This window comes from Numida meleagris, chromosome 1 (genome assembly GCF_002078875.1).
Source record: "Numida meleagris isolate 19003 breed g44 Domestic line chromosome 1, NumMel1.0, whole genome shotgun sequence".
Classification (NCBI taxonomy): Eukaryota; Metazoa; Chordata; class Aves; order Galliformes; family Numididae; genus Numida; species Numida meleagris.
This window is the reverse complement of record NC_034409.1, coordinates 108,880,749-108,893,300: the sequence shown is the minus strand read 5'-3', so window position 1 is coordinate 108,893,300 and position 12,552 is coordinate 108,880,749. Positions and strand designations below refer to the sequence as shown.

The window sequence follows — 12,552 nt, the reverse complement described above, 5'->3', positions numbered from 1 at the left end:
ATTAATAATACTGGGAAATTGAAAGGAAAATACAACTTAACTCTAAGCCATAAACTCACTTCACATGAGCAGATGGTTGAACATTTTAATATTGCAGGATATAAAACAGGGAACTGGGATCAGGAATTCTGTAGATGAAACTTTACTTTTGACTAGTCCTCCTGCGTCAGGGATTAGATGCAGAAAATATTTACAGTGGTGATCACTTTTTACAGGTAATTTCATTGAAGTATTGACTACTAATACATATGCTGATAAATGTTGACAGCTTTATTTTTCCCATTGTTTCAGGAACAATATGAATTTCCTAATGGGATCTTGGTGGCCAAACTTGGAGGATTTGTATGAAGCCAATGTCCCAGTTTATCGATTTATTCAAAGACCAGGGGATTTGGTGTGGATAAATGCTGGCACTGTTCATTGGGTTCAGGCTATCGGCTGGTGCAACAACATTGCTTGGAACGTTGGCCCTCTTACAGGTATAGTTGAATAATACATTGTAAGGTAATTCTGTGCCATAGAACCTGCCATTTCTTAATAATTTACTTCATTTTTCTAGATTAAAAAATGAATATACAGTATTTTAAAACATTATGTGTTGAAGCATTAAATAATTCCATTGGTAATAGGAAACGAAAGCAGCAGAATGCTGTCTTTGCACTCCTGCATTTAATGGAGATCTAAAGCTTACAGTAGCTTAGCAAACACTAGCAGAATATGCATATGAACTGAAGACTTGTCTAATCTCCCTTTTTCAGGATAAAAGATACCTAATAGCTCCTTAGTGAAAGCATCAGAAAATGCAAACAGTTGTAATTTTTTTAAACAAAGGAATGTAAGGTTTACTCCTCTGGAAGGCATTTTTTTTGAACCATGATTTAAGAAGATTTTTAGATGTGAGAATGGGAGAAAAGTTCACAGCTAAAATAAGGAGATTCTGTCAAGCATTTGAACAGATTATACTTCCAAAAAAACCTGTTTTCTTAAATAGTTTAAGGTGTATCTTTATTTCATTATGGTGCAATAAGTAGTATATCTCCAAGATTACATGACTGACTGATACAGAGCTCACATGTTCAATCACAGTAAATTTTGCAAAACAAGTTTTTAAAAAGGGTGGGGTGAGTAGGCTGCTTAATCAAAAAGTCTGACTCACTGCACAAATCTCTCAAGGTGCAGTCTTCGTTTTCAAATTACATACTGTAGAACTGTAAAATCATAAAGAATATGCAGACATTGCAAATGTCTGCAAGATACAGACTCCTCAAATGTAGATTTTTTTGTGTCAAAAGCTTAAAAATTAAGTAACGCTTTTTGAAACAGTGTTCTCTGTTCAGCATAGAAATTGAGCAGTTGTCAGCAAGTTCTCATTTTCACATGTGGTTGTTACTACTGTGGTATTCTGTGTTCTTTTAGCATCAGAAATACGACAAATATGTGTTTAGAATGAAATTTCATAGAATTTAAATGTAGTTGCAGGGAATGGGCTATTTAGAAATGCTGTTTAGTCTCACCGTAAAGAAGTCTAAATTTTTGGTATAATCAAATTGTTTTGGGTTCAGTTGGTACTTACTTGTTAACTACTTCTGTAACTTTATTTTTGTATAGCCTGTCAATACAAATTGGCAGTGGAACGGTACGAATGGAATAAACTGCAGAGCGTGAAGTCCATAGTACCCATGGTTCATCTTTCATGGAATATGGCTCGAAATATCAAGGTCTCAGATCCAAAGCTTTTTGAAATGATAAAGTAAGTTTTATTTGAGCATTTACTGTATCCATTTCTTCTTAAAGTATAAAACAACAGTAGATCTATAAATAGGCCTTTGTAAGACTTCTGAGAATCAAGTCAAAATGATTTGATAGTCTTATTCTTTAAAGAAAGAATCCATTTGTGGATATTTATTTTATTACATTATACTTGATATTATTGCAACATGGCTTGAGAATGGTCTAATTAACTTTTTCATTGTTCTTAAATATGCCACAGACTCCAGTAGAGCGGTTTGCAGAAGCAGTCAACTTACATAACTAAACCTGTTCAGAGTATATACCATAAGAAATAACAAATTTAGGTCATCAACTGAAGTGTTACATTTATAATGATAGTCATTTTTACAGGAAAATTTAAATTAATTTTGCATTTTTAGAACATCTGTTTAGCTAAGGCTCACACACCATCATTTGGAGATTGAATGTAAATGTTTTAAATAAAGAGAAGTAAGAACTGGAAAGCCACCTTCCCTTTGCTCTTTCTTCCAAACAAAGAATTAATTGATGTGTAAAATGATAATTGAGTATAGTGACATTTCTCAAACACTTATTCCAAAATGCTAAAACATTTCCGACTCAAAGCATCTTCGGTAATGTTTTTTTAAGGAGTGCAACTTGAAGCAAATATAAATCATTGTATCTGGGTTGAGGAATAAATGGACATTTCAGCATACATCTATCATAGGCTTGTCATAAAGGAAGTGGGAGAATGAGTTCCACAGCAAATGACTCATCATGAGAATACTCTGGTGGCAGCTCTCTCTGTTTTTCTTCAACCAACTATAAGAGCTTCTATCTTAGTCTTTTCAACATACTGGATCCACAAGCATTGAATACTTTTATGATTTGCCTTGAAATGGACCTTGACATATGGATAGGTTAACCTGCAGAAAATGAGCAAAGAAAATCGGTTTTTCCCCTGGTAGGATTTACTGTTGACAACTGAGTGAGACAGCATTTTGCAAATAGGAACTTGAGTTTAACTTAGCCTGGAACACCTGGCAGAATGAGGGAATAAGTAACTTCGTAAGGCACAGAACTTTTAGAAGTTGAAAATAGTCCTGTCCCTTCATTTAAGCTGTTAGTGATCACAGTCAAGATGCCAAGTGTTAAAAAGGGAGAAGAGAAACTGATAGTGTACTCATGGAAATAGCAAATAATGGGAAAAGAAGCAGAGGTTGAGAGGAAGCCAAAAAAGTCCTTTAAAAAATAAAAAAGCGAAACCCTTATTTCACATGTGTATATATCTTCTCTAGTCCAGCAGGCATTGTACATCTCAGAAGGGCTCTAGAATATTTTTTTTGCAAAATATGATTTGAATAATTTGGCACCCATATTGTGCATTTGTACAGAGTTGAGTCCTTTTTTTGTCTGTGGTTTAAGTTTAGGAGAAAATCATGACTGAGCATAGCATCCTTCTGCAAGAGAGTATCTTAAAATGTTGCGAAGGAATACAGAAAACAGAATAGTTTTCTGTTGTTATCCTGTTTGATAGCAGTTGAGTTTTTTTGTAGCGAGATACCTAAATTGTTAAATATACTTTAGAAATAAAGTCACTGAGGAGCTAATACACACTTTGGTCTTACATGCTTCTGCATTTTCCAGGCTACTGAAGCCACTTCTTTCTTGTTAGTTGTCAGTCAGTTCCCAAGTTTCATGCTTTGCATACCAAGGAGAAAAAGACCCAGTGATGATCTCTAGTTTGTTACATCTAGTAAGAGTAATTTGAAACAGCTCTTCATGGTGGTCATTTCTGTAGTTGTGGTACAGCCGTAACTAGAAGCAGTTGTCACCAGAATACCCTGTTTCATATATGGCTTTAACCTTGTGTAGATATTGGAAATGCATAAACCTTCATGAACATCCTTACAGTTGGTGAGCAGTTGCATAATTTTCCTCTCAAACTGCTTGTCTGAAAGAGTGCTGTCTTGGCCTCAATAAAAGACAAGGAGAAAAATCTAAAACTTTCTCATGAGATTGTTTTTTGTTTTTGTTTTTTAATTTTATGCTAACAGTGGAATCTTGAGTGGAAATGCAGACAGACAAAATGATTTAAAGTTTGACTGACAGAGCACAATGCTTGAGAAAAATTAACATCAGAACTTAAATGAGAACTCAGAAGGCTTTTACAAATGCATCTGCGGAAAAGAAGAATTTTAGAGATAGTGAGAACATAGTAAAAAGGCCTAAAAAATTAATTCCAAAGTAACTAGAATAATGAATTATTTTACAAAAATAGTTTTATAAACATAGAAGAACAGGACATGGTAGAAATGATTTTGCACAAAATCCTGAAGCAAGATCGAATACATTTTGATATCGATAGGGAAAATAAATCTCTCAAAGATATAACAAGATCAGTTTTGCATTGCTGTTGGAATAGTCTCTGCACTTAGAAAGCTTTACTGGATGGATACCTAAATATTAGAATGGATTTCTCACAACACTTAAGGAATGTATCAGAGTGATGCCCATTTTAAGATCTTCTCTTAAATATTGGGATTTGACTGGACATGATTTATTCGTACTTTGTCATACCTATTAAAACCTTGAGAGAGAGTGATGGTTCAGATTTTTTAACTGAATTCCCACTGTGCAAGAATAAAAGCAGGCATGCAATACTAAAAACCTACTCAGCTTAACCACTGTGACTCTGTTATACACCGTTTTGGCTTTCCTGTTGTAGGAAATCGTGATACACATTTTCAAAGCGATACTTTATGTGCTTTCTCTCATTCTTTGATAGCATGAAATAGTTAACACTGCCATTACTCAGATCTGAATTTTTTCTAAGGAAAAGCAGTTCACCTTTTAGCTACTGTTTCTGGCTTTACTTGCAAATTTAGCAAACTTTGCAGTGGTGTTGCATGTGGATTACACTTTGAGCAGTTCTTTCTTCACAGCTGTAACACTAGGAAGCACTTTGAAAATAATACATTGAAAACTCTTGGGAAGGGAGGAATGGAGCGCAGTTGTTCTTTGGCATTCCCAGAGACTGTTCCAGGTGACAGCAGAAGAGAACATTACAATGATGACTTCTAAGTTTATTTTGAATCAGACTAGATTGCATGAAAGAATGCTATACCAAAGTTAATGAACTTATCATAAGTTCTTCTACATTAGCCTAACATTCAAGTGAATTAAGGTGTGATCTATCACATACGGTTGATTGTATGTGATATCGTGAGACATCATGAGTTCCATTAACATCAAACTAGAAAAGTGCAGAGGAGTTGCAGCTAACTGAGCTGTTCAGTTTCATTGAAAATGAGTATATGAAAACAACATTTAATGTAAAAACAAGCTTTCAATTTTGTCTTATTTTTATGAGGGTTTTAATGATGCCATAGACTTGTTTTTCGTGAAAATGAATGATCTGAGTGTAAGAAAACAAGAGAACAGTATTGCAATTTCAACCTAAAATTCTATTAACTACTTGGAAACACATTAAACAAATATTCAAGAAAAATACAGAACATATATATGACATGTTTAAGGTTTTAAAATGGGAGAAAGATCAGATTGAAAGAATAGATAGAACTCTCGAGTACTTTGTTCTCTGTCCAGAGTTTATTCTTCCACTTAAATTTTTTCAGTCTTCATTTTGCACCTAATGAACATGTAATGTAACCACCCTGTGGAGAAGAAAATAAAAGGCTGCACAGACAGTGACTTGAATAAATCAGATAGCTGAGAACTAAAAAGAATTGTAAATAACATCGTAACTTAGAGATCTGATGACCAATTTTGCCAGCTGTTTTTTTATGAGAATGTATCCATCTCATACAGTGCTAGGAAAGAAGTCACAGTTTTTTAGTAAAGATGAAAACTATGTAGGTTTGTGAAGATTAAAAGGTAGGGTTTTTTTTTTTTTGGCCTTAGCAGAAGCACGACAGGAAATTGTTGTTTTTAAATTGTCCAATTCTTTTCTTCATAAAAAGTGTTAAAAATTCATTTTTTGTCCTTTTTCTTTTTTTTTTTTTTTCCTACTAAGGGACTGACTTCCTTTTCTAATACCAACCTGTCTATTCTTGTTTCTTTTGCTTAGAAGCTGATATTTGTTGGTAGGTCTTTTTCTGTACATAGAGTGGTTCCTGTCAGAACTTACATTTCCAGACTTTTGTTAACTGAAAGTTTGGTACTGATCAGGAAGTCACTGGTTTTTTGGATGTTCATTAAATGACCTCTTTGGATAGGCTATTGTCATTTACACAAAATGTCAGCTTGGCAGTTCAAACTGACTTTGTTCTAACACATTCATACATCACGTGCTTTTTGAAAAATAACGGTACTTTATTGTACTTAAAAGAACATTCATGTGTTCCAGTAAAAAATGAGATAGTGTTGCTGGGAAAGAGCCATTACAGAAATGAAATAAATGTACACAGAGGTCCATAATCATGTGATCTAACTTATACTTAAGTCATGCATCCAGTGATTCTTATCAGACAAGTGTTCTTGAAGTTCTAGAGGAAAAAGCTTCAGCTCCAGGGTCTTGAATGAAATTCAGGCTGTTTGCATCTTCCTAGAAAGTGTAATACTGAATTGAATACACCACTGATTGCCACTGCAGTCCTCTGATCCTGACTTTTGGTTGCAGGTATTGCTTGTTAAGAACTCTCAAACAGTGTCAGACACTGAGGGAAGCTCTGATTGCTGCAGGAAAAGAGATTGTCTGGCATGGGCGAGCAAAGGATGAGCCAGCTCATTACTGTAGCATTTGTGAGGTCAGTATATAAATATGTGCTGAACTTGGCTACTACTGTAACGTTTATTGAAATTTTGACATGTCTATTGTTGCTGCTATAAACTGCAGCATCTACTGTATGCTGTAAGCACATATATGTGATGCAGAGCTGTCTTCATAGAACTCATTAAGCTATTTTTTAAATACAGTCTGTATTATACTGCTGTATTTTCCATAGTACATAGAAATTGTTCTTCGCTAGGTCAATTGTCAATTCTCAGTTGTTCTAAGAAGTTGTTACCCCTTCCTGCATATAATTTGATCTGCTCAGCTTCCTTCTAAAGGTATATCTGTCTTCATTCCAGCAACAGCCCCAAAAGAGGGAGAATATAAGTGAATTTTCTTCAGAGGAAATGCTTTACTGAAGTTTTTGATTTTACTTTCGATTACTAGCTCCTTTAAAGTATTGAATAATAGTCTTTGTGAAGCATAAAATAAAGTGTTGCTCACTGCCTGAAAATCAGTTTAATATTATTTTCTGATCAAGCCTCTTGGGCACGATGAATGTGTGACTCAGTAGTGAGGGAATAAATCATGACCTTCTTTTTACAGGTGAATTTAAAAAAGAGAAATTAGTTATAAGTGTAATAAATATTGACCTTACTGGGTGACTCCTATTGAGAGGATGAATCCTGCCTTGTTAATACTGACCAAAAGCTTTTCCACAGAGCCATTCACGCAGACACCCTAAGTGTAATGTTAGTAGTGGTTTTAGAATATTTCACCTCAGTGACTAAGCCTTTGGAGGATGGATTTTCCCTGAACAAATCTAATTTTACTCTTTGTATTCTCAGGGTAAGAGTGTAAATCTTAAACCATGAAAGCTGTATTTTCTTTAACTTCTTACAAATGAAATTGTAACAATTGATTTTCTGTTTCCTATCTAATAGGTGGAAGTCTTTGATCTGCTTTTTGTCACTAGTGAGAGCAATTCTCGAAAGACCTATGTTGTACATTGCCAAGACTGTGCACGAAAGATAAGCACGAACCTGGAAAATTTTGTGGTGCTAGAACAGTACAAAATGGAGGACTTGATGCAAGTCTATGATCAATTTACATTAGTAAGTCAAATTAATAAGTGGATGCATAAATACATTATTTGTAAAGCAGTTGTAGGCTGTCTTGGTACTCCATTGTATGAGTACCGTGGACTTTCTGATTCAAATGGAGGTTTGGGTTATGTGTGATATTTACAGAACAAAACATTGCAGAGTCAGAATTATGTGAAATAGTACAGTAACTTACTGCAGAACATAACCACTGAGTTTTCAGGAAAAGTATGATGTTACAATTCATAAAGTTGTGGCTTTAAAAATCCAATAGAGATCACCTGGAGACCATAACTGGATCAGATGGAGATGGGAAGAATCAGGACAGTGAAGCTTGGAGAAACTAGCACCAGGTTCAAGAGCATCTCTAATACATTGTTTGTGGTATGAAGTCAGTATAGCAGCAGAGCATCCTATGCACTGAGACCCCTTTCTCCCCCTCCCCTCCCCACCCCCTTCCAAATCAGCACTGTCCTTCTGCTTAGCAAGTGGATGCTCTCAAACAGTTCTGTCTTTGGCTTGGGGCCTCCTTTGCGTTTCAATTTAAAGCAAAAAGCCACTTTGCCATTATAGCTTTGTGCTATATATGGCAGCCTCCTGCTTTAAACTGTGTCAGCACAACTGTCCTAACATTTCACCCAGGTTTCATTGTTTCAGGCAAAGATGGCTTGTTTGTAATCACAATGAAAGCGATGCTGGATTTATTTATGATAAGCCTTGCCTTTCTGTCAAAGGAGACAAACATTGGACAAAGCGTTCTGAGAATTTCTTGTTGAATTAAATACAGCAGCCCAGAAACAGCTGTGCCTTTTTGATTCATTTCCAGGTGCTGCAGAAAATGTATGTTTAGACAATTGTTTCGTGTTATACAGGCATGATAAGTTGCGAACTTTGAGCTAATGCCTCAAGGTTCACTGGTAGAGGCTGATGAGAACACAGGACCACGTCCTCTGATTTTAATTCTCTTCATTGGTTCAGCAAAACCTGAGATGGCTGAACTTCTGTTCACACTTTTAGAAGCCCTTTGTCATTACAGCTGGTGAAATACTGCAAATCTGAAGTGATAATATGTTGCAAAAACAGCATCCAAATAAACACCTATTCTCAGATACACCATCCAACTGAGTGGAATGGGCAAGAACATTTTTGTATGGAAAAGAGAGAGGAATGAGGGAGAGTGGGAGGGGTATGTTTTTGTCTGGAGTTGTATCATTATATAGGTAATGTTGGTAGTACAGCTGTGCCTAGAACAAGGGTTCTCAACCTGTAAACAGCTTCTTGCCCCACCAGAGCCTATACCTGCAGCCCTAAAGAACATTAAAAATTGTTCTGTAGTGAAATTTATGCACTGTACCACTTTTTAAAAAGGTTTATAATTTTGATTGAGAGGAGCTATAACCTACAGGAGAGTTGAGGTTTGTGGCACATCACAGAACAAAGATAACCTCAGATGGCAAATGTGATGTAGGGCTGACAGGTTCGGTGCTTGGGGTAAAGTATTGGGAGTAAATACAGGAATTAGATAGAATTAGTGTTGCATAGGTGAATACTGTAGTGTGATTTACAGTGTCTTTGAAGACAGGGCAGCTTCTTGAAGGGATTCCACAGCATGGCAGGACTGACGGGAAGGGAACGAGAAGAGGAGGGGCCATCAGAAGTTCAGTATTTTGGTGATAATGCTGCAAAGAGCAATATTAGGGAATAGATAACTTCTAGACCTTTGCTCTTAAGGCACTAATTAGTCATGATTGAAAATAAATAAATAAATAAAAGCTCTGTCCCCATATCAGAGAATCTTGATCCTTTCCTCAGGTAACCTCAGGATTATATGTTATTATTTATGTAGCGAGGAAGTAAGATGCAACTTGCAAGGAAGGTATTTGGAGAGCCACAAAGGGATGACCCACCCATTCCACTGGTAAACAGGTTGAGAATCCCTGTTTTAGAGTATAGAAAGGTATATCCACATAAGCCCACACGGAGCTCTTTTTTGCCTCAATGGGACTTGTTTTGGCAGCTCATGTAGTATTAACTCAGATATCCCCACAGTGTGAGCCAGTGTGCAGTACAGGCAAAATCCTGACACGGAGTATTTGAATAAGTTGGAAAAAAAATGCTGATACCCACTGGACAAAGTCCCAGTGTCTAAAAACCATAGTGTTTGACTTCAAACTGTCATGCTCACCATTTGCACCGATTTTGGTTAAACGGCTGAATTCTACACCCTTGTAGAAAAGGTAATTTAATGTTTTCTTTTTCAGGCTCCTCCATTGCCATCCTCTTCATCTTGACATTTTTTCATGGACATTAAATGAAAACTTTTCTGATATTCAGGAAGTGACCCAGTTCTGCACCACTGATTTTTGTAGCTATCCCGTAAGGCTGCTGGCTGAAAGCTGTGTCTATGCAACCTTCCAAGTGCGGAGTGTCAACCAACTGGACAGGAGAGAGCACTGCCTCCTACTCCAGAACTCAAAACAAATAAAGCTCATCCAGCTGTACTTCAAAAAAATAATTCCATGTTTTGTATATATCTGACAAAACTGGCAACATTATACAGACTACTGACTTGAAGACCACCTCTTTTGTATTTTCTCTGTTTCTGGGCTGATGAGTTGGTTTCATCCGTTTTCCCCCTTCAGAATTTCCCTTGGAAAAAGTACTAGCTTAGCTGGTCATTTCTTTGTAAGGTAGTTAGAAATTTTAAGTCTTTCTTTGGGCAACTTTTTTTTTTTTTTTAATGTGAAGAGTTAGGTGATATAAATTTTTTTACTGCTTTTATGTTTTTCTGTCTTGTTTTGAAACCATGACGGTTACACTTTTTGTTCCTAAATAAAATTTAAAACAATTAACAGCCAAGTCACAAAGATAAATGGGTTGCACATAGACTAAGGAATAAACTTCAGATTTGTGATTTTTGTTTCTAATCTTGATGTAAATTTACACTATTTATAAATACATATTTATTGCTTGAAAATATTTGTGAATGGAATGCTGTTATTTTTTCCAGATTACCTGCCATTGAAATTTTAAGGAGTTCTGTAATTTCAAACACTACTCCTATTACATTTTCTATATGTAAATAAAACTGCTTAGCATTGTACAGAAACTTTTATTAAAATTGTTTAATGTTTAAAGTTTTTCTATTGTTTGAGTTTTAAAAAGATTTTATGTACAGTGCCCAGTTTTTGTTCTTTTTTTGAATCTGATTATATATATTTTATATATACTCTTGTGCTTGTGTATATATATAATATATATAGAAACTCGAATATAAATATGTGTATAAAGATTTAGAGACTAAATTTTTCTCGTTTTAAGTTTTACATCTATGGTAGATTTGAGGTGTCTACTGTAAAGTATTGCTTACAAAAGTATGATTATTTTTAAAGAAATATATGGTATGTATCCTCAAGACATAAAATGACCTTCAGACTGGTTTATTGTTAAATTGCACTTTTTGCAATAACAGACCAATAAATAGTTGCTGCCAAAACATAGTAGTAGAAAATAAGTAATGGCTAAATTTTAAAGCTCTTCAAGAAAATACCGGCTTTGACAGGAAGTTTGGCACTAGTTTCAGAGGAGGAATGAAAAAGCTGAATTTAAGTTTGGGTGGGGATGGTATCTAGAATTCAACCAAATTGCAACCTATGTATTACAGTATGTTCTATTAACAATCTAAAAAGTTAAGACTGAATCACATTCTTGGCGTCATTGTTGACCCAAAAAAGGACATTGTTGTGGTATTCTATTGTATTTTCACATATTTTGTAATACAAATTCACTGGTAAATTTTTGAAGCACTAGGTTTATCTAGGACAAGTTTATAATATATCATTGTAACAGTTTGCAGTTTTAATTATGGTATTTATTTTAAGTTGCTCCTTTCTCATTAGCTTCTTGAAAATGCATTAAATCTAAATTTCAAAATTGATAGCTTTCTTATCGATCAGAGTTGACTGATGCAGGAGGTTCTGCATCAAACGATTTCTCATAATTTCTCATTAGTGGGGTATGTTAGTGATTGCATTGTTAAATTTTTTGTAATCGATGTGAAGTGTTAAAGGCACAGAGCATGCTGATAGTTTATTTTGAACAAAAAGAATTGCCTCTTACATTTGTAGCTTCAAATGAAGGGTGTTTTAATGAAGAATCAGTACAGCTTGTCTACTGCTGTTACAACAGTTTAACTATAGTTATAAATGACTTTTTTTGCTAGTTCTTAAAACAGTCGGGCAAAAGGTTATGGGGATTGAAGAAAAATATAACAAACGCTCTTGCCAGCAGAATTATCAACTAGCAGTTAGGAAGCCAGTATTTACAGTTCTGTAAAGATGTAAGTCTCAGCTCTTGATAACAAACTCTACAAACCATAATTTTTTACTTATGTATTTTATGCAGTCATAAATATTGTAATCTTGACAAACCATGCTGCAACTGAAAAGCTACTCCTTTACAGTAGTCTTAAACCCAAATAAAAGCAAGATAACTTACCTCAACTAATGGCAAACAGAAAGTCCTCGTTTCTCAGTGCTATGAAGAGTATTGCTAACTAGGGAAAGAGCTATCGCGTGCTGATCAAAAGGGCTGTGCACCTTTCCTCCCCTTTGGAAAAGAGGATATCCCATTACCAAGGGAAAAAAAATCGTGTTTCACCAATGAACAAGTAGACCAAATCGGTTGAACATCAGGCAGTATTGTTCACTCTGCATGAAGGTTTTGTCATGGATTTGAATTGCTGCAGGGCTTTAATATTTTGCAGTTTTAATACTTCTTAATTACACTATGCTCCTAAACTATGGACAGTTTTGAACTATAAGCTGCTATGATTTAGAATGCTTTTGTTTCATTTTATTAAAAAAGCACAAGTTAATATTTTATCAGTTGTAGTTATTACGCAGCAGTTCTGCTTCTTAATTTACGAAGCGCCCAACACACGTGAAGCATTTGTAATCTATGAACATTTCCAACAGTTGGGGG

The 12,552-nt window shown here is 35.2% G+C and overlaps 1 protein-coding gene across 18 annotated transcripts in view; it reads left to right on the top strand.

Annotated features, from left to right (window-relative positions):
- KDM6A (lysine demethylase 6A) overlaps positions 1–12,071 on the top strand; it is a 116,359-nt gene extending 104,288 nt beyond the window's left edge. For 8 of the 18 annotated variants that reach the window (XM_021407238.1, XM_021407209.1, XM_021407215.1 and 5 more), the window contains 4 exons: positions 292–479; positions 1,609–1,750; positions 6,374–6,500; positions 7,411–12,071. In XM_021407238.1, the coding sequence (XP_021262913.1) occupies positions 292–479; positions 1,609–1,750; positions 6,374–6,500; positions 7,411–7,707 (754 nt within the window). In that variant the 3' untranslated portion in view covers positions 7,708–12,071. The remainder of the gene's footprint in view (positions 1–291; positions 480–1,608; positions 1,751–6,373; positions 6,501–7,410) is intronic. The other 10 variants (XM_021407244.1, XM_021407223.1, XM_021407230.1 and 7 more) reach the window with 5 other exon arrangements.